The sequence below is a fragment of the Petaurus breviceps genome, unplaced genomic scaffold (genome assembly GCF_028583685.1).
Source record: "Petaurus breviceps papuanus isolate PSGF00001 unplaced genomic scaffold, PetGlider_PUasm1.0 176, whole genome shotgun sequence".
Taxonomy (NCBI): domain Eukaryota; kingdom Metazoa; phylum Chordata; class Mammalia; order Diprotodontia; family Petauridae; genus Petaurus; species Petaurus breviceps.
In genome coordinates, this window is record NW_027185771.1 from 3,661,312 (window position 1) to 3,683,880 (window position 22,569).

The 22,569-nt window shown below is 43.4% G+C and overlaps 2 protein-coding genes across 2 annotated transcripts in view; both read right to left on the reverse strand.

Annotated features, from left to right (window-relative positions):
• CDH1 (cadherin 1) overlaps positions 1-22,569 on the reverse strand; it is a 191,308-nt gene that overhangs the window by 110,692 nt on the left and 58,047 nt on the right. The window lies entirely within an intron of this gene.
• The window catches only part of CDH3 (cadherin 3), a 51,060-nt gene that overhangs the window by 6,624 nt on the left and 21,867 nt on the right, over positions 1-22,569 (reverse strand). The window contains 12 exon segments of the mRNA XM_069085498.1: positions 1-52; positions 408-614; positions 1,409-1,633; positions 2,139-2,284; positions 3,813-4,057; positions 4,636-4,821; positions 5,821-5,949; positions 7,693-7,865; positions 8,093-8,237; positions 9,206-9,361; positions 18,528-18,653; positions 20,558-20,763. The exon segment at positions 1-52 is cut by the window's left edge and continues 33 nt beyond it. Coding sequence (XP_068941599.1) covers positions 1-52; positions 408-614; positions 1,409-1,633; positions 2,139-2,284; positions 3,813-4,057; positions 4,636-4,821; positions 5,821-5,949; positions 7,693-7,865; positions 8,093-8,237; positions 9,206-9,361; positions 18,528-18,653; positions 20,558-20,763 — 1,996 coding nt within the window.

The following is a 22,569-nucleotide window of genomic DNA, read 5'->3' on the forward strand; positions in this document are numbered from 1 at the left end:
TCTTTCAAGTTCCTCTTCCTTCTCATCAACAACATGAGGGCCAGCAGCAGGACTGGAAGGGAGAGAGCACATGAGTCCAAATCCCACAGGTATGGGAGGCAGGTTTTGTTATTATCCCCATTTTACAGATAAGCAGATCCATAGGCAGCTAGAAGGCCAAGTGACTTGCCCAGGGTCAAACAGCCAACATAGTTCAGAGATGAGATATGAACCCAGGCTCTGAAGGCTTCCTCTCATTCGATGATACCCCTGCATCCAGTATAGAGGCTGGAGCACAGTGGATGCTTAATAAATGTCTCTTGATTGATTGATTAAAAAAATACAAAACTCAACATGATTTGGGAGTAGAATGTTCCTAGACTTTCAGCCGCTCACCCCACAAGAGGCTGCACACAATGAACACTCACTCAGCAAGGCCAAAGCAACTCCCATCACAGGCAGGAAGAAGGTGCCCTTCCAGGCCCCTGGACAGATGGTCACGTGGCCCTCACAGTCACACACTTTTGCCTTGATCACGGTCAGCTGGTTTTTGCCGTGGTTGTCATACAGAGTAAGATGGAGATCATAATCATCACTCTTCAGGAACTTCTTCAGCGACAAGGCCACAGCATCTCCTATAGGGGGACATCGTGCTTACCGTTAGATAGAGGGCCATCCTCCTCGCTTGGACGGACAAGGCAATAAAATTCAGTCTCAGATATCTAGACACAAATGCATAAAGTGTGGGTGACGAGAACCTGGAAGGCATCCGGGGGAAGGACAGCCAGGATGATGAGAGGCTTCAAGGTCCTGCTACATGAGGACAGGTTGGAAGAACTGGGGATGTTGAGCCTAGGGGGGTGGATAACATTTGGGAGGCAGGGTCCCCATCTTCGAATTTTTGAAGAGCTGTTTTATAGAAGATAAATTATCCTTGTTCTGCTCGGACCCCAGAGGGGAGGACTGCAAAAGATGGGTAGATTCAAGTGGCAAAATGATGGATCTTGTCTTGACAGCCAGAAAAACTCCTTCCCAATGAGAAGAGAGCTAGCCAAAAAACTGGAATGGGGCTGGTGGAGAGGTGAGGGCTTCCAGCTCCCTGGGGGTTTTCAAGCAAAACCTGACAGCCATTTGTCAAGGATGCTATGGAGGAGGTTTTTGTGTTTAGGTATAGGTTGGAGCAGATGGTCTCTGTAACTCTGAGACTTGGGATTGGGATGAAGAACACTGACACAATTTCCTATTCACAAAGCGCCTTCCATGCATTCCCTCATCTCCCCCTCATGAGACCTCTGTGAAGTAGGTAACACAAGTATTACCCCCATGCTACAGATAAAGAGGCTCGAGTCACGTGATGTACTCGGGGTTTTAGAGGTGCTGGATATGACATCAGTGCCAACAGCTTCTATGGCATCAGTCATTAACTTACCTCGCTCATTCATTTCCGCAGTCCAGTAAATATCAGAATCATGAGTGAGCTGGGCCCGGAAGGGGGTGGTATGGGGGGGCAGGTCCTTGTCCGTGATGTTCAGCACCTGGGGCATAGTGTTTTGGTTGCAGACGGTAATTTGGCGAGGCTCTGGGATGGGACCATGGTCATTGACATCCATGAGGGCCAGCACGAGGGTGCCAGTGCCGGTGGCCGGAGGGGTTCCTGGTTACAAACACACACACACACACACAATGACCTTTAATGTTCTATGCCTGGGGGCCAATTCACCTTCCTACTTGGTTCAATGGTAGGTTCAGTTTTGGGGTTGGTCTCCAACAGAAGCTAGTCTAGTCTCCCCATCAACTGCACTGGCATTTTTCAGCTCCTCAAATACCCTCCATATCCTTACTCTAGCACTTAGGTGAGGAGATAACCCTACCCAGGATGCTGAGACGATCAATGAGGAGAAGACCATGCTAATGTTAGCATAATCAACTGCCACACCAGCATACCCCCATACAACCTTGGAAATCCCCAATAATCCTCTGCAGTCGTTTATGAACAGACATTGAACTGATCATTGGGAATTGTTTACTGATCTAGAAATCCCATTTTCTCACCATATGCCTATTTCAGAGAAATAGGAACAGAAAGACAGAGAGAGAGAGAAAGACAGAGGGAGAGGAGAGGGAGAGAGAATTCTCTTTATATGGCTGGGAATTCTTACCATCATCAGTGGCTGAGACTATGACCTTGTAGGTATTATTGATGACAAACTGCTCGTCTTCCCTGTCTAAGAGGCCCTTGGAGGTGATATCTCCACTCTCTGGATGAATCATTAGCCACTCTGCTGGGTCACTCACAATGTAATAGCTGGAAAATGAAAGCATAATGGTGGGTAATAGAATATTTAGGCGGGGCATCTCAGGCTACTTGGTTGTTTGAGGATGAAGGAACCTTGGCCAGACCTAGAAAGTCCAATGGAAAGAGAGCAAAAGCCACAGTCTTGTCAGATACCACTGCCCCACACACTTAGCAGTTCTATTCTACCTAACTCCAAAGTGGGGGGGGGGGAGAACAGAAAAAAGCAAAATTACTTCAGAGATTTGATTCAGCTCAATTCTATTCCATTCGACAAGCATCTAGTATGTCAGGTCAACAAGGATTAACTAGGCACCAGTGCTAGACACTGTATTAAGCTCTAATGTTATAAAGAAAGGCAAAAATAGTCTCTGCCCTCAATGTGCTTACAGTTGAATGGGTATTATGCTCTATTGAAGAAATTACTATGTGTCAAACACAGAATTACAATAATAAATATGTTCAATGGTGCTATTCCTCAGTGAGGGCCAGGGAGGAAGGGAACAAAAAACACAAATATAAAAAAAAAATATATATATAAGAAAATACAAATTCTCTGCAGATGATATGATGGTATACTTAGAGAATCAAGCTAAAAACTACTTTAGAACCTATATGAACACAATTACAAAACACTTTTCACACAAATAAAGTCAGATCTAACTAACTGGAAAAGCAGCAATTGCTTGTGGTTGAGTCGAGCTAATATAATAAAAATGTTTTTTAACCCAAATTAAATTACATATTTAGTGCCATGCCAATCAATCTACCAAAAATTATTTTAGAGCTGAAAAAAATAATAACAAAATTCATTTGGAAGAACAAAAGGTCCAGAATATCAAGGGAATTACTGAAAAGAAACACTAGGGAAGGTAGCCTTGCCATACCAGATTTTAATCTGTATTATAAAGAAAATACAAAGTTCCATAGTGGATAGACACTCAGCCTCAGAGTCAGGAAGATCAGGGTTCAAATCCTACCTTGGACACATATTGGTTGTGTGATGCTGGCCAGATTGATCACTCAACTTCCGAGTGTCCACAGGCCACTCTAAGATTATGAAGTGGTGATCTGAACGCACTCACAGGAGTTTTGTGCACCAATTAAATCACAGAGGGGGAAAAAACGTAATTTTGGGAGTAATCAAACGAGACTTTATATAGGATTTGAGTTATACATGGACCCAGGGATTCCAAGAGGTAGAGGTGAGAAAGAATTCTGGACTTGGGAACAGCCTGTGCAAAAGGATACAAAATGTCATGAATGAATAAATGAAAAAGCATTGATTAGGTGCCTTTTGTACAGGAAATAGCAAGCAAGCCGGTCTGACTGGAACATAGCGAGTGAAAGGGAGAGTGACGAGAAAGACCAGGTATGAAGGGTTTTAAAGCCGAGTAGGGATGCTTACAGCATTCTATCCCCTTCCTCCTCAGGAGCTGGGAACACAAGGAAAGGGGCTGGGTTCAGCCCAAGGGCTACTTCTCAGACAGGGCGGAAGCTGCCAGCTTTACCAAATTACCAAAGGGTAATTCTGGGGTACCTGAGCTTCTGATTTTGCTGTCTGTCAGGGTCCTGGGCAGCGTAGGTGCAGATCTTTTCCCCCATTTGCACACCCTCGTGGACTTCCACCATTTTAGTGGGTGGGAGGAAGGCGGGTGCTTCATTCACATCCACCACATGCACCGTGACTGTGGCTGTGGATGTGGGCAACTTCACCATGAAAGGAGCCTCATTGGAAACCACGACATGAAGAGTGAACTGGTTCTTGGTCTCAAAGTCCAAACCCTGAGGGGAGAAACAAAAGGTCCTCATCCTGAGGGAAGCACCTTCTGCTACTGCTCCTGCCAGGACTTTGTCAAGAAGAAACGAGGTCATGGTCAAGCACACCCCCACCAGAACTCTATGCTTGGAGGGGAAAGGGGAGCAATGAATCCTTGGGACCACTGGACCCTAGAGGCCCCTGCTGATACTCTTCCTTTGCTCCCTAAAGCCCTAAGATTCTCCCTAGGGGTAACACATGTAGGGTTCTCACAGATCAGATGGAGAACTACTAGCCCAGACAATTTTTTTTTACTTAACAAACATTTACTAAGCACCCATTCTATGCTGGGCACAGATTCCTAACACTAGGTATCCAAGAGAAAAATGAAAGGAACCTTACTTTGAAGGAACTTATAAAGTTTTCTAAAATTCTATTTTTAGAATAGATTTTTATTGACATATTTTGTTTTTTACCTCTGCTACATTTCCCTTCTAATTCTCTCCCTCCCAGAGTCATTCCTTAGAATAGCTCTTTTAACATATATGTATGTGTACACACACATGGCTTCTAACCTTGGCAGCTCCACACCAGGCACACTTACCTTCTTGGTCGTTAAGATGCCCTGGTTGTTCCTTGGGTCCGTAGTTATGTCAAAGTGGCCCCCGTCATCTCCTTGTGTGATCTGGTAAACTGCTCTCCATGCTGGTGTGTTGGATGCATCCAGGTCTGTCACAGTCAACCTTTGAACTTCAACCCCAACGTTGTTCTCAGGCACCTCAGCTACATACTGCCAAGAGCGAGGAGGTCGCAGTAGTTTTAGACCCAGACTTGCCACCTACCCACTTTAAGGAATCAAGGGTGGCCTCCCTGTCCCTGAGGAAGCCACTTCTGTTGTCCCAGTCTCTTGAGTCCTGTCCCCCTACCACCACATCAGGAAGGAGCAACAAATGGCCTAAATTCCTGAGAGGATAAAGATATCCATATAGTAGGAGGGTCATTGGTCCAGGACACCAAGAGCCACCTGGGATATGGATACCCATATAGTAGGAGGGTCATTGGTTCAGTATACCAACAGCCTTCTGTGCCTACTGTCGAGAACTTGAGGCCTGCTCTCGGGTCATCTGTGGCCTCTCCTACCCACCTGAGGTCCAAAGTATAAGACAAAAGGGTGGTGGGGGAGAGAGTTGAGAATGAAGGGCTAGTATAATAGCATCCCTCTGGCATCTGAAGGATCATAGGCATAAAATGGAAGGAACCTTAGAAGCAATCAAGACCAAACCCTTTATTTTACAGAGGAGACTGAGGCAGAGGTTAGGTGACTTGCAAGGGTCACACAAATAGGAAATGTCTGAGATATGATTTTGAACCGAGGTCTTGCTAACTCCAAGCCCATTCATTTGACCATGACCATATGCCACCTTGTGGTCCAAGGGGAATCTAGTGAAGGAGTCAAGAGCTCCAAGGATGAGAATGAGTCACAGGAAGGTCACAGGTCACTCCTAGGCTTGACTTTAGTGGTCATTAAGTCAATGCCCATCCTTTACAAATGAGGAAAATGAAACCCTAAGAGGGAGGAAATGATCTGTCCAAGGTCACACTGGTCATGAATAGCAGACTTGGGGGGTTCAAACCCAGGCCCTAAGACTCCCAATGAAGGGCTCTCTGCAGGAGACTAGTCTGTACTGCCCAGTATATTGACACAGTGGTTCCAGAACCGTGCACTACAAGGGAGCTGGTTTGGAGAATTTGAATCCTCCACTTCCTAGTGAGGAAGAAAGGATGTTACCTTTTGGGGGTCAAACACAGGAGCGTTATCGTTGGCATCTGAAATCTCCACCACGGCTGATGCTGTAGTGGCGAGGCCTTCACCTTCCATGTCTGCGGCCTGAATAGTCAGTGTGTACTCAGCTACCCTCTGTTGGGGGAGGAAAGGGAAGGGTAAGGAGCCCAATTCCAGCTGTGGTTGGAGGAAGCTCACCAGGCTTGGACTGAGAGCTGGGAAGGGCCTTAGAGAACACCAAGCCCAATCCCCCCAATTTACACATTTGGAAACTGAGGCCCAGAGGTGAAGTGACTGGCCCTTACATATACTGTCACCCACATACTCTGCCATCCAGTGGCATTCACCTTCTTGCTATTCTTTAAATAAGACACTTCATCTCTGGAGGACTACAAGCATTTCCTCTGGCTGTGCCCTGTACTTGGTCTCCCACTCACCTCATCTCTGCCCTCCAGGCTCCCCTGACTTCCTTAGAGCTCAGTTAAAAATCCCACCATCAACAAGAAGCCTTTCTTAATCCCCTGTAAGCCTACTGCCTTCCCTCTGTCGATTACGTTTCCAATTTATTTTATATCCATCACACATGTACAAAGTCATTTACACATCGTCTCCTACATTAGACGAGGAGCTCCTTGAAGACAGGCATTGCCTTTAGCCTTTCTTTGTATCTTCAGCACTTAGCGTGGTACCTGGTACTTATTGACTTGACTGAGGTCACATGGACATAAGTGGCAGATCCAGGATTCAAACCCAGGTCCTGATCCCCAATCCTGTGCCCTTTCCACTGTGCTAGGCTCCCTCTCAGCCCTAGGCTGTACCACCATGGCTTGTCTGGTATCACTCCACCATCCCTCTAGGGAAGTGTAGGAAAAAAATACAAGTACCACCAGGGGCCCACCCTCTCACTTCTCTCCTTGTGTCTTCCCCTGAGCTGGGCCCAATTCAGAATAGGGATATAACCTTACTACCCCTCCCCATCACCCTTCTTTCCCCAATCCTGGTTCCTTGGTGGTCCCAACCTTCATACCCCACCAAGAGAGCTGTTCTCCTCCACTCTGAACAAGGACTGACCCAGGTATAGAAACAGTTCATCTTGCACCTGCCCTGAAGAAAGACTGACCATTGGTTTCTTGTCTAAGACTAAACTACAGTCCTGAGAGATAGAAGGGCAATAATGTTTTCAGAGTAAATACAGTTATCCCTTCCACACTGTAGGGGGATTAGGGGTTTGGCACCCCCGTGATCTGGAAAATCCATGTAAAACTTTTTTGGCCCTCCCACTCATACCAGAGAAGAAGTCTGAATTTTTTCTTTTTCTTTCATGGAGTGTTGATATTATACAAGACTATACATATATGTTATGCATTTCTGAGTTTCTAAACTTTTTCTGTGTTGTCTACAGCTTCTGTAAAACTCCCATTTAATTTCTTACACCTATCTATAATATATTGAAATCCCATTGTGATGTGGAAGGGATAATTGTACATCTAGTTATTAATTTGGGACAAGCCTATGAATTGAGATGTGATATGGTAATGACTCAGTGGAAATGGGAAGGGGGGGGGTGGTTAGAAAACCCTAAGGAGAAAATATCATCATAGGCATTCATTTCAGTTTCCTCTTCCAAATTTCTGGAGGACTCATTTAGCAACCAACTAATTAGGCCAGCAGGGGGCTGTGTTAAGCAAGTCCCATTTTCCCCAGAAAGCTGATATCCTACCAAATGAGAGCCTAGAGAATTTGGGAAACACAAGGCAACAGCATAAACACCCTCATTCTCCAGCAAGGAAGTCAATGAACTTCTAGGTTGCTGGGCTGAGTTTCTTCCCAAAAAAGGTTGATGAGTTAAAGGGTTCAGAGCCACCACAACTGACTGACCTCTCTGTCCAAGCCACTGGCAATCACACTAATGGCCCCAGTCTCTCGATGGATGGTAAACATGTGGTCATGAGGCTCCTTGGGATTCTGGTCCAGGATGAAGTAAGCGACTGCTCCATTGTGAGTGCTGGCATCATCGGCATCTGTGGCTGATACCTGCATCACAGAGGTCCCTGGGGGAGAAAGAGAAGCTGGTTGTGATGCTACCTTTGCTCGGGGAGACTAGGCTAGTAAACTACTAAACTGGGGGTGGGAAGAAAGATGGAGAGAGAATGGACCACTATGGACAACTTTCCATGGCCTGGATCCTTCCACCTAGTCCCAGGCTCCCTATTTCCAAGCCCGGAATATAATTCCAACCAATGGTATGCTTCTGGTTCTCTCCCTTCCTCCCTCTTACCAGGCATGGCTCCTTCAGTTACGCTTCCTCTAAAGACCTCCTGGGTGAACTGGGGCTTGTTGTCATTCTGGTCGATCACAACAATGGAGATGTTCATGGGCTCTTCCACGGAGGCTCCATTCTCAGACACTGCATGTCCAAACAGCTGTGGGCAAAGAAGATATGGTGTCACTTCCTCTTCTGGAAAATAACCATGCTGGACTAGATGGTCACTAAGGGCCTTTCCAGCTCTCCCATTCTCAAAGTGTGGTCCAGGAACAGGAGCTCCTAAGACCCTTTCAGGGGGTTCTGTAAGGTCAAAACTATTTCCTAATACTACTAAAACTTTTAATTTCTAATATAGTCTACATCTACAGATATAACCTACAAAAATAAAAGCTCCTTGTGGGAGGGAGGTTCTCCATAATTTTTAAGAGTATAAAGGGGTCCATTTTGACACCAAAAAGTTTCAGAATTGCCGCTCTAATCCTGAAACTGAAATTGTAGTAAGTTCATTCCAATGAGTATTTATTGATCAATTTTTCTATTCCACAGATACAAAAAAATAGTCTTTGCCCTCAAGGATTTTGCATTTTTTTCAGGGGGTAGGAAGCGTATAACACAAAAACAATGAACAAACACATAAATAATAAATGCAATGGGGTGACTAGGTGGCAAAGTGAAGAACATTGGTCCTGGAGTCAGGAAGACCTGAGTTCAAATCCAGCCTCAGACACTCAACACTTACTAACCATGTGACCTTGGGCAAGTCACTTAACCCCAATTGCCCTGCCTTCCCCCTCCAAAAAGCCAAAAAAAGTAATAATGATAAATGCAAAATGATTTCTGGTGGGGAACAGGAAGATCACTAACAATTGGGAAGGCCTCGCATTAGAAGGTGGCATGTGAACTGGAGACCTGAAAAAATCTAGGGGTCTAAGAGGCAGACATGAGGAAGGAAAGTACTGCATGCCTGGAAAATAGCATAAGTAAAGGCATGGGGTTAAGAGATGAAACGCCACATACTGGGAGTATTGGCTGGAAATCAGCTCTCAGACCCAGGACACAGATTCCAAGTGTCCCTCATTGAGGATGCATTTTCATTCCTCTAGGTAGATCAACCAGGTAACTTACCTCATACTTGGCAATCTTCTCCCGGTCCAGCGGCTGATTCACCAGCAACCATCCTGTTTCCTTCTCAATAGTAAAGACCCCTTCAGGGGGGCTATCAGCCCCTGGTCCTGTGATGCTGTAGAAGATCTTGGTGGCTTTGTCCTTGTTGGATTTGAGCTGGAGGCAAAAGAGAAGTTAATGGGGGAGGGGTGGGGGGACAGAAGGGTCACAGCTCCCACTGACATGGAGCTGAAAGGTATTTACCATGTGTTATTTAGGAGTAAAAATATCTTGGGTTCTAAAGCCAGCTCTCCCACTTACTGCATCACTTAACTGCATATACCTGAGTTTCTCTGTTTATAAAATGTGAGAAGCAATAATAATATTCAAATGCTGGAAGGTTAGACTTTTATCAGGGAAGGAAATTCCTTGTGTGGGAATTCCCTCCACTAAAGCAGATCACAACTTATGTTTTGTTTTTCAGTTTGGGCTTCTGCTCCCTCTCCCCCCACAAATTTAACTTACATACAGGCTATTTCCCACCCCTACACCCCACCCCACCCCCACCTTGGAATGGAAACTCCTTGGGGATCTGGGACTATTTTCTTTTTAAAATAATCTTTGTATCTTCAGTACCTGCGAATATAGCAAGTGCTCAGAAAATGCCTGTTGTGTAGATACTATATCAGATTGCATGCCGTCTTGTTGAGGCGGGAAGGGGGAAAAATTTAGAACTCAAAATTTTCTAAAGGTAAATGTTGAAAACTAAAAATAAATAAATAAATGTTGGGGGTGGAAAAAGCCTGTTGAATTGAATCCAATCTCCAAGCCCAATACAAGCTTCTGTAAAGGTTGAGTTTGGGATATAAACGATTATGAATTTCAGTTGGTTCCTGAGTTATTCAATAAGAAATTAATCATGGTATGCTGGGAATTAGGGGGCCTGGATGCTAGATTACCTATTTTTTTTAAAGTGATGTCAATTTTTAAAAATTTCTAATTTTTCCTAATTAATTTTAATTTCTGAAGCTCTGGGCCTGGAGTCAGGAAGAACCAAGTTCAAATTCAGCCTCAGACTCTTACAACATGTGTGACTTTGGGCAAGTCACTTAACCTCTGTTTGCTTTGGTTTCCTCAACTGTAAAATGGGGATAATACCAGCACTTACCTCCCAGAGTGGTTGTGGGGATCAACTGAGATAATTTTTGTAAAGCACTTAGCACAGTGTCTGACATATAACAGACACTATATAAATGTTAGCTACTATTATTAAAGCATTTATTATCTCTTTCTCCCCCTGCCATTCCATTTGAACACTAATTAAAGAAAATCTTCATAACAAATACAGATAGTCCAAGAAAATAAATTCCTACACTGACCATGTCCAAAAATGTATATCTGTTTCTGCATCTGAAGCCCAATACATCTCTCTGGGGGGTGGCATGCTTCATCATCAACCTCTGGACCCATAATTCATCACTATACTTAACAGAGCTCTGAAATCTTTCAGGTTTTTTTTTTCCTCTAAAATGTTGCCATTGTATACATTTTTTTCTGGATTCTACTTCCTTGCCTGTATCAGTGGATATAAGCCTTACCAGGATTCTCTGAATTTCTTAATAATGCAATAATATGCCATTACATTCAGATAGCATAATATGTCCAGCTATTTCCCAATTCATGGGCACCTCCTTAGTTTTCAGTTATTTGCTACTACTAAAAGAGTTATAAAAGACTATACACACTTTGAACTCTTTAGGGTACAGGTCTCATGGTGATGTTGCTGAGTCAAAGGGTACATATACCCTGTGTCCTTTTAGTCATAGTTCTGAGTAAATACAGTTCTAAGGAAGTTTAAGTTGTCGAGTTTCATATATTAGAAATATCCTGTTGGAAGACTGAATATAGCATTATGATTTGAGGGGACTTTCCAGAACTGCTGAATCAACTTACATCACTACAAGTATGGCATTATTTTGTGCCTATTTTCTTACACCCCCTCCAATATTTTGTAACTTTCCATTTTGGTCATTTTTGTCAGTCTGATGGATGTGAGATGGAACCTTAGAGTTGAATTAAAGTTGTATTTCTCTAAGTATTAGTGATTTGGAACATTTTCATATTGTCGCTAATAAATGGAATTTCTTTTTTTGAAAATAGACCATTCATGTTCTTTAACCATGTATTTTATCTATTGGGGAATAGCTCTTATTCTTGTACATTTGAATCAATTCCTTATATATCCTGGCAATGAGACTTTTATCAGAGAAATTTGCTGCAAAGATTTTCCCTAGTTACAAGTTTCCTTTCTAATATTAACTATATTAATTTTATTTAAGTAGAACCTTTCTAATTTTATGTAATAAAAACCATCCATTTTAGCTTCTGTGGTCATTTCTATTCTTTGTTGAGTCATGAATTCTTCCCCATCCATAATTTGAAAGGTAATTTCTTCCTTGCTCTTTTAATTTACTTATGATGTTTCTTTTTACATCTATATCTTTTTATTAACTAATTTATTTTTAGCTTTCAACATTCACTTCCACAAGATTTTGAGTACCAAATTTTCTCTCCATCTCTCCCCTCCCTCCACCCCAAGACAGCATGCATTCTGATTACCCCTTTCCCCAATCTGACCTCCCTTCTACCAACCCATCCCCACTCTTAACCATTTCACTTCTATTTTCCTGTAGGGCAAGATAGATTTTTCCACCCCATTGCCTGTATATCTTATTTCCCAGATACACTTAAAAACAAATTTTTTTTTTTTTTGCTTTTTGGAGGGCAATTGGGGTTAAGTGACTTGCCCAAGGTCACAGGGCTAGTTTTTGTGTTAAGTGTCTGAGGCCAGATCCAAACCCAGGTCCTCCTGATTCCAGGGCCGGTATTCTATTCACTGCGCCACCTAGCCACCCCTTAAAAACAATTTTTAGCATTCATTTTTAAAAACTTTGAGTTCCCGTGTAACCTTGGGCAAGTTACTTAACCCCGATTGCTTAAAAAAAAACCCAACTCTGAGTTCCACATTCTCTCCCTTCCTTCCCCCCCACCATTGAGAAGGCAAGCAATTAGGTGCAGGTTAAACATGTGTAGTCATGCAAAACACTTACATAATAGTCATGTTGTGAAAGACTATATAACTATATTTCCCTCCATCCTATCCCAACACCTATTTATTCTATTTTCTCCTTTGACCTTCTCCCCCCTCAAAAGTGTTTGCTTTTGATTACCCCCCTCCCCCAATTTGCCCTCCTTTCTATCATCCCCCCTCTTATCCCCTTTCCCCCTACTTCCCTATAGGGTAAGATATCCAACTGAGTGTGTATGTTAGTCCCTCCTTAAGCCAAATCTGATGACAGTAAGTTTCACTCATTCCCTCTCACCTCCCTCCTCTTCCCCTCACTGTAAAATACATCTAAATCTTATATTCATTTGGGGTTTACCTCAATGTGTGAGATGTTGGTCTATACCTAAATTCTGCCTGATAGTTTTCCAGTTTTTTCATAGCAGTTTTTGTGAAATAGTGAGTTTTTACCCCAGTAGTGGGGTCTTTGCACTTATCTATTAGGCTACTAAGTTCATTATTTCCTGTGTGCTGTATACCCAGTCTGTCCCACCTAGTCCTCTAGTACTTTCTCCTCTTTTTGCTCCCCACCCTCTTCTTTACAAATAAGGTGATGAAGAGGAAGTTTGCCAGACACGTGTGATATCTATGAATGAAATGGAAATGTTTCCTTTTTCAGTAGAAGCTCTTCTCTTCCCCTGCCCCTGCCCCTCTTCCTAAGACATTACTCTTTCTTTCATTTCCTCTTGAAACATCCACTTCACATTCCTATCTCCAACACTGGAGTTTACTTTGCTTATTACTGTTCCCTTAGCTGTTCCTGCCCACCCCCTCTATCTGCCTTCCTTGCGCCTGACACCTATTTTACTCTTCAGTATAATGTATTTCAATACCGAAATCTTTTGTTACATACATACACATGTATGTAAGTATATATATGTAATTGGGTGCCATATGGAAGTAAGATTCATGGGATTCCCATTCTTTCCTCCATGTTTAAATATTCATCTTAGGCACCTCTATTATGTGATAGTGATTTTCCTCTCCTTCCTCTTCCTTTCTTCCTCAGTATAGTCCATGATCCCTCTCATTTCTATCTTCTTCTGAGACCATTAAAATAAAATAAAAAAAAAAAACTACCTCCAGAAGCTACTTCCTGGTCATATGACCAACAGGATAGAGGACCAGACATTTTTTCTGATCCTCACAACCTCTCCAAAATAGGAACTAGGCACAAGTGACAAAGCAGTTTCAGAAATCTCCACAATTTAAAGGCACTCAGAACCAAAATAAGGTGAAAACCCAAGGAACTTAGGGGTAGTAAAGGCCAATAATCCTTATAAACCCCATCCCCAGCCGCCCAGACTCCGGGCTGCACAAGTTAACCCAGAGGCAACAGAATTCAACTCTATATCCTTCCCTCCGGTGTTTTGAAAATCCAAAGTTCTGAAAGAAGCTTGCTCAGGCTGTGACAACAGTGCATCAGTGATCTGTGCCATGAGAGAACTCAGCCAGAGAACTGCGGAGCAAAGAAAATTAGGGGGAAGGGACAGGACCTCATTAAGCTTGAAGGAAAGAACCCAGCATCTGGCTGGGGACAATTCTAAACCTCCAGAAGGGGCAGAGACCAAGGCTAGTGAATTGTGAATTGCCAATTAATAGGAAGAAGGTGAGATAGCTTTGAGATCCAGCCTCCAGTAAAACTACCCCCAAATAAAAGGGAGTCAAAAAGTGTGCAACAGGGGAAAACAAGGGAAAGAAAACTGAAATTGCCAAAGATCTCAGGAAAAAGAAAATTCAATTAAAGACTTGAGCATAAACAGATAAACCAATAGGCAAGATATAATAGCAGAAGGACATATGGCTTCCAGATCAGGGAAGAGACCAGACATTTATAAATATTTCCAGACCAAGGACGATGAATTGACACCTGATGAAGCAGAGGACCCCAAGGATTCCCACAAAAGTAGGAAACCATAGCAGGATGCTTCTGGATGGTTTAAAAAATAAATGAGAATTGCAGAAATAGAATTTATGCCTGTACAGCAGAAATAATCAGCTGAATAGGAAAACTTGATTTCATGGTGGCAAGTGTCACCAAAGAAACAAAAGAGAAAATAACTGACCAGAAATGCAAATACATAGAAGTGAAGAACAATCTAGAAGAAAATAAAACAGCAATAACATTGAAAGAAAGCATGATCTCCATACTGAACTGGAAGACAGGATGTCTAAAGACAACTTAAGAAAAATGGCGCCAAGTCTTCTGTCTGTCATATTTGTCCTTCTTTATGACCCTTAAAGATACTGGGCTCTAGGAAGAGATGTTTCCTATCCCCCTATTAGGATGGAATTAATTCATCCCCACATAGTACCTTCCAACTGAACATAAGTATATACTGTTCTATGTTTTTCTTGGCTCCTGTGTTTCCATTTGGAAATCTTCAATTTCATTAAAGGTCCATTTTCCCCCTGTAGGATTATATTAGTTTTGCCATGTTGTTTATTCTTCATTGTAAGACTTTATATCATTCTCCTTTTGGAATATCATATTCCAAGTTCTGTGACTCCTTGGTACTTAAATGCTTTATTTCTGACTGCTTGTTATATTTTTCCTTTGCCCAGGAGCTATGGATTTCAGCTATGACTTTTTTTTTTTTCAGTTGTCAACATTCACTTTTATGAGATTGGGAGTTCCAAATTTTTTTCTCCTTCCCTCCTCCAAGACTGCAAGCAATCTGATATTGGCTATTCATGAACATAACAGTAAACATATTTCCTCCATCTTGCCCTACAAGAAAGTAAGGGAAGGGGTAAAGGGGGGGATATAAGAGGGCAGAGTGGGGAAAGGGGTATTCAGTATGCTTGCCATCTTGGGGTGCGGGTAGGGGAGAGTTAGGGAGAAAATTTTAAACTCAAAATCTTGTGGAAATGAACGTTGAAAACTAAAAATAAATTAATAAATTCTGGGGAAAAAAATTTCCACATAAGTATGACATTGATTTTCAGTTTTCGTTTTAGAGTTTCTTTGTGACTAACTGATTTTTTCTATTTTTAACTTTGCCCATTCATTCTAAGAGTGCTGGGAAGTCTTTATTTATGATTTCTTGAAACATGGTATTCAAGTTTTTTTCCTGGTCATGATTTTCAGATAGTCTATAATTCTTACATTATCTTTCCTTGATCCATTTTCTAAGTTAATTGTTTTTGATGTTACCTTTCTTACACTGTTTTACCCCCTTTGTCCCATCTTTTAATTAAAAAAAATATATGTATATAATTCTCATCTCACTGAGTTATTTTTTATTTGGTTCAGTCTAATTTTCAGGGCACTCAGGTGAATAAGATTTCCCACCATCCATCTAAGCTATGGTATCAATTCTCCTTGTCATTCTTTCCTTGCTAATCCTTTCTGTCTCTCATTTCATTTCTCCCGGGTACGCTTGCAGTCCTGGTGGCTAGGCATGTCGTCATTGAAGCTCTATTTGTCCTTGCTACTGGACTGCTCCCTACAAGCTCTTCCTTTTGGTCTCTCTCAGTGAGAAGGTATTTCTTCCTCGTGCTTGGTGTTTCCTTTGGTGTGCTCACCTCAGTATTCTCAGAGTACGCACCAAGCTCCATTCCGGTACGCCTGAATAGTACAAGCAGGTCCTGCTTGGTCCTGAGTTTGATGGTCCCACTTTCTACAGGAATCGTTTGGCCTTGTGCCTGTCTGTAAGGGTTATGGGATTTAAAGATCTTCCATGCCCCGTTGGACTTGCTGATGTAGCAGGAAGGGGCGGAGCAAGAGGAAGCGGAAGCCAAGCTAGCGTTCCTGCGTTGGCTGGCGGTGGTGGTGACGGCGGCAGCAGCAGAGGCAGTGGCAGCGCGAAGCCCTTTTTGAGTTAGGACTGCTAAGGACTTTCTGCTAAGGACTCCTGCTGAGGACTGCCAGGGGCCGGAGCTGCTGGGAGCGCGCTTCCAGGACGCTGGGTGGTTGCTGTGAGTGGGGAGAGGAGGACCTTTGCCTGAGGTAGCCTGTTCTGTTTTAAAGGCTTGAGAATGTGGGTGCTTTCTACTTTATCTACCTGTGCCAATATCATAACTACTCTGATGGCTTTCACTTTCTGGTTTTGGGACTCAGTCTTTTGGTATCTTAATAAATTTTCTAGTTTATTTCCTCATATGGCAAACATGATGTATTTTGTAATGGATAATTATATCAGCATATTTGTAATCTCTATAGGCATTGTGAATATGGCATTGCTGATACACTGTCCTGTTGTGGTTCAGGCCCAGGCTGCCTGATGCTAGAATTAGGCCAGAGCTATCTCAATGATGCTCATGGTCTTTATTCTTCTGTAGTTTGGGCCTCCAAGTGGCCCTGCCATTAAAGCCTTTTTCTTCTGCTCCTACAAGGACTCCCAGGCCATTCCCACAACAGGGAATCCCTCTGCTCTTGTGGGGCTTAGATCTGCCTCTTCCCTGACCTCTGCCTGGGGCCCTTCTCTCCCTACTGACCTCTACAAGCCTCTGCTTTCTCACTGAGCTCTTGCCAAGAGACTCTAGGGCTTGCCCTATGCCGGCCTCCACCTGTACTCTCTCTTTTACCATAGGGAGCTGGGGCTACAACCCCAAGTCAGGCCTTTGTCTTTGCCTCTACCATTGGGCTCCGGGGCTTTCCCCAAACTCAGCTCTTCCTAGGGCCTTTGTGTTAACCGATGGGCTCTAGGACCACTCTCCTGTTGGGGTTTGCTTGGAACCCCTCTCTAGCTGACACAAAACTCCTTCCTCCTACTCTGCCTTCTCTGCTTCAGGGCTTTTGAAAGGTTTGTAGCCATCTTTCTGTGCAGACCTGGGCTGAGTGGAGGATCCTACAGCTGATTCTCCTTATTTCTATTTGAACTGTTTTAAAGTGTTTCTGGAATGTTTGTGGGTGAGTTGGGCTCCTCTCGGTCCTAACACTCCACCATCTTCCCACAAGTCCCCTTAGAAGGTAAGTCCTAGAGAGTTGCTAAGGCATACACAAATGAAGGGCATGTGGATAGAAAGGTCAAAGGCAGGTCCTCTTGACTTTCAGTTTAGCACTTTATCCACTAGACACGGTTGCCTTAATAACAGTAATAATACCATCAATTATTATCATCATTATTATTCACTAGACCTCCCATTTCATTGATATATGAAACTCCTCATAAGAAAACTCCCTTTATGAGATTGACAACTATGATATAATAATTAATGATAATAATTTGTACAATATCAATGAAACAGAGAGCAGGCCCCAGCAGCCTCAGTCAGCTGTAGAAAGTCACACACCTCCTTAAAAAAGGAGAAAGATGAGAGATGGATAGACTTTCTTAGAACACATGATGAACAAGTCAACACTCTATAGAAATACTTTTTGGAACAGAGACATCGCTTTTCTGAACCATTATCAAGGTTGAAAGTGGGTATACACCATTGGATATGTCTGTTGTAACCCAACGTAGTATACCTCTGGATGGAATATATGAATGGCCATGATCCAAGAATGGAATCATGGTGGGCGGCTAGGTGGCACAATGAATTGAGCACCAGCCCTGGAGTCAGGAGGATCTGAGTTCAAATTCGGCCTCAGATACTTAACACTTACTAGCTGTGTAACCTTGGGCAAGTCACTTAACCCCCAATTGCCCTGCCTTCCCCCCTACAAAAAGCAAAAAAAACAAAATAAAAACAAGAATGAAATCATGGGTGAGATCCATGTCAAGTCAGGTCAAGAATGGCCATTCAGGACCCAATCACTGCCACCAAAAACTACAGAAGGATGATTCTTAACAAAGTCCAGACTTAGTAATCAAAGACAAACATGCGAAGAAACACTGTCATACGTCACTACAGAAGGTAAAAATTCAGTACCTACCAAATACCTAGCAAGATGTGTGACCTGGTGGCTTAAATGCTCCATCAGAAACCCTCCATCTTTCACGGATAGACAGCTAAACTCTCACACTTACTGCAAATATAGATCTCACAACATCCTGGAGAACTCAACCAGTAAGCCTTATTACAACCAGACCAAAGTGCTGCTCCCAATCACCTGCATGTAACACTGAGCCATGAAAACCCAAGAATGATGTTTGTGAGAAGATGTTGCTATGTCAGATCCTCATACTCTCCATGCTACAAGGAACAAAAAGCCTTCCAAACAGAGACTGGACAGAGGATGGCAAAATTATAGGGGAATTAGGATGAGACACAGAAAGGGGGTCAGAATCTCAGCTCCCTCGAGCACCTGCAGAGAAGGTGGATCCATACCTGATTCAGCTTCTGGGGGAAAGGACCCTTCCCATTTTCAGAAACAGAGATGGGAGGTACAACCCATTCCCTCTTCCGTCTCCGAAGACTGCGTTTGGATGAGGAAGGCTTCAGTGCCAGCCTTTCCTAAAAGAAGAGGCAAAGATTCTTTACTATAGACATGAAAATAACTGATGTACACCCCCCCACACACACACCCACCCTATCCCACCCCACACCTCCCTCCTTCCCAGATTGGAAAAGTACAATAGGAAGGAGAAAGGATGTAACTAGTTCAGGTTGATTATGCACCCACATGGGACCTGGGACAAAGACAGGGCTCGGGGCAAGGTAGCTTCCCTAGTATTCTCCCTCCCACAAAATACTCCTCCCAAAAACGAGAACCTCTGGTCTCTCTCCAAGAGCTTCAGATCTTTTTCTGAAAGGTATAAGTCATTCCACTTATTCTCAACAGCTCCAAAAGGTAGGTAAAGAGGCCAGAAGTTTTATGTTCATTTTTTTTTTAAAAGCAATTGGGGTTAAGCAACTTGCTCAAGGTTATATGGCCAGTTATTTCTGGGTGTGGTGCTAAGTATCTGAGCCCGGATTCGATCCCAGGTCATCCCAACACTGGAGCCGGTGCTCTTACTCACTGCACCACCTGGCTGCCCCAATAACATTTCACCTTTTTTTTTCTTTTTGGAGGGGGGAAGGCAGGGCAATTGGGGTTAAGTGACTTGCCCAAGGTCACACGGCTAGTAAGTATTAAGTGTCTGAGGCCAGATTGGAACTCAGGTCCTCCTGACTCCAGGGTATGCTCATTTTTATAAACAGGGTATCTGTGTTCTAAGATCCCTCCCAGTCCCGACATTCTGTGTTCTATGGCCCCTCCCTGCTCTGACATTCTCTACGGCTGCTTCTAGTTCTTATATTCTATGTTCTAAAGTCTCTCCTGCCTCTGACCTTCTGTGTTCTAAGGGTCCTCCTAGCTCTGACATTCCATGTTCTGGGTGCCCTCCCACTTCTGACTTTCCATGTCCTAAGGGCTTTCCCTGCTCTGACATTTCTATGTTCTAAGGTTCCTTCCCCTTCCCCTGATGCCCCTCCTCCTTGCCCAGCTCTGACATTTTCTGTCCTAAGGGCATTCCTAGCACTGACATGAACCTAGAAAATGCAGTTACTTACATAATCATCATTTCTAGTCATTTAACCCCTATTTACCTCAGTTCCTTCATCTACAAAATGGGGGTAATAGCACCTACCTTCCAGTTATTATTAGCATACACTAGATATATTATTATTATAGCACTTTGCAAACTTTAAAGAACTTATAGAAATGTTAATAATGCTTATTATGATTTATATCCAGGTATCAGGGCAGAACTTTGCCTTGCAGGTGAATGAGCAACCAAGCACAACTTTCAGTTTTCTTTCTCTGTTTTTTATTCCTCTTGCTGAAGGTCCCTGACATTTGGTTTTAGTGTTGGCCAGAGAATTCTGGGTCGGGGAGTTGGCCTTCCGTGATCCCTTGGGCTTCAGGCATCCTGATAAAAAAATGATTCTGCAGCCAAGATGACTGGAGTTATTTGGCCCATGGGCCCAGAATCTCCTCCAAGCCAGATCTTACTTCAGGCTGGACACTGGTCTCCAGTTCAGCATTTGTGAGTGGCGGTCTCCTTTGTTTTCTGGCTCTGAACGCCCTCTTACAGCTTCCAAGCTTACTCTTCCTCCTCCTCCTACCTAGCTAGCATTTATATAGTTCCTACTATGTGCCACACATTGTGTTAAGTACTTTACAATTTCACTTGATCCTCACAACAACCCTGGGAAAGTAGGTGCCATTATTATCCCCATTTTACAGATGGGGAAACTGAGGCAGACAGAAGTTAAGTAACTTGCCCAGGGTTACACAGCTAGGAAGTGCCTGAGGCCAGATATGAACTCAGGTCTTTCTGTCCTGTCCTGCTAAGAGCCAATCAGAGCTCAGATATCCCCCCAGCATACAGCTCAAACGATAGGTCCTTGCTATCTAAAGAGAGTGTTCCTATTACCTCATCAGAGGGGTCCTGCCTCTTCATTACTGTCACAGTGACAGAGGCTTTCTGGTCACTCGAGTCTCTGGCATAGATGGAGAACGTCCTCCTGTCCTGCAGGGACAATGGCTGTTTCACCAGGATTGTCCCGTCACTCCTCAAGGTGAAATGGTCATCTGTGCTGAGCAGCTCCAGCACCTGTCCAGGACACCCTATCAATGCCACTGAGAAAGGAAGGAGAAGAGGAAAAAGGGGTGATGCCAAAGGAAACCCAAAAAATCCAGAGAGAAAAGCAAACTGCACCTTTGTTACTGCCGTGCTGAACTGAGTAAACCCACCTCCACCATCAAACGCAACATGGCAATAGCTCATGGTTTCACATATCATCTTCTTCTTAGGTCTTTGTGTACCACAGTGCTCCTATTTGTGGATTAAATTCAGTCAGAAAGAAAATTTAAAACCAAATGGGGGGGAAAAAAATGAAAAGGAGGGAGGCTAGAGGCACTTTGGGGGAAAACACTTGATAATACAAGAGCTATTCAACTCACCCCCATAACTATGTAGAGTCTTAACAAGGGTATGGCAAACTGTGCTTTGTTAGAATGTCACATTTAGAAGGATATCTCTCTTTGCTGAGTATCTGAGCCCGGATTTGATCCCCAGATCATCCTGACACTAGAGCTGGTGCTCTTACTTGCTGTGCTACCTGGCCGCCCTGGATATCTCTCTTTCACACTCACCTCTCTGTCTCTCTCCTCTATGTGTGTGTGTCTCTCTCCTTCTTTCTCTGTCTTCTCTCTCCTTCTGTGTATGTCCTATTTTCCTTCTCTCTGTCTGTCTGTCTGCTCTCTCTTCCCTTGTTTGTGGGTGTATGTGAATCACTCTCCATTCTTCTCTTCTCTCTCTCTCCCCCCCCCCCCCCCGCCCCATAGTTATTAAGACTAGACTCTGAAACACAGGTTTGGATGACCATCCCCACATATTATCTCCCAAAAGTCAGAATTTAGGAGGGAAACAATGTATACAAATTAGAACTTACAAAGTAAGCACAGAATAACTGGAAGCTAACCTTAAAGGGAAAAGCACTAATAAGAATTAGAACAGCTAACATTTATAAAGCACCTATTATGGGCCAGGCACTATGCTAAGTGCTTTACAATTATTATCTCATTTGATCCTTAAAACAACACTGGGCTAGCCATGTGACCTTGGGCAAGTCACTTAACCCCAATTGCACTGCCTTCCCCCCTCCAAAAAGATAAAACAAAAAAACAACCCTGGGAGATAGGTGCTACTACTATCTTCATTTTACTGATGAGGAAACTGTGCCAAACAGAATTTAAATGACTTACCCAGGGTCACAAAGATATTTAGGCCAGTTTTGACCTTCGGTCATCCTGACATCAGGCTGGCATTCTCTATCCACTGCCCTGTCTAGTTTCTTCTTTTTCTCTTTTTTAGAGGACGAAGATAGGGCAATTGGGGTTGAGTGACTTGCCCAAGGTCACACAGCTAGTTTTTGGGTTAAGTGTCTGAGGCCAAATTTGAATTCAGGTCCTTCTGACTCCAGAGCAGGTGCTCTATTCACTGCACCATGTAGCCACCCCTTAGCTTCTGGGGGAGACCATGAAGGGCTTCCTACAGGAAGTGGCCTTTGAACTGAGTCTTCCTGACTTGGAGTCAGGAAAAACTAAGTCTGAGGTAGGATTTGAACTCGGCTATTCCTGTGTGACACTGGTAGAGTCATTTAACCTCTAAGCTGAAGTTTTTTCTCCATAAAATGGGGGGAATCCCACCACCAACTTTATGGGGTTGTTTTGAGGATCGAGTGAGTTAAAATATTCCAAGTACTTGTCAAGACTTAAAGGGCTTTATAAATGCTGGAAGCCAGGTGGTCTAGGGCCGGCAGCATCAACACATTTGTCTACTGCTCTACAGATGAAATGATCTATTCTCAGGTCCTTTTTTTGTTCATCCTCGCCCCCACACACACACCCAGACCGATCCTCTAATTTATCATGTTCATAGGA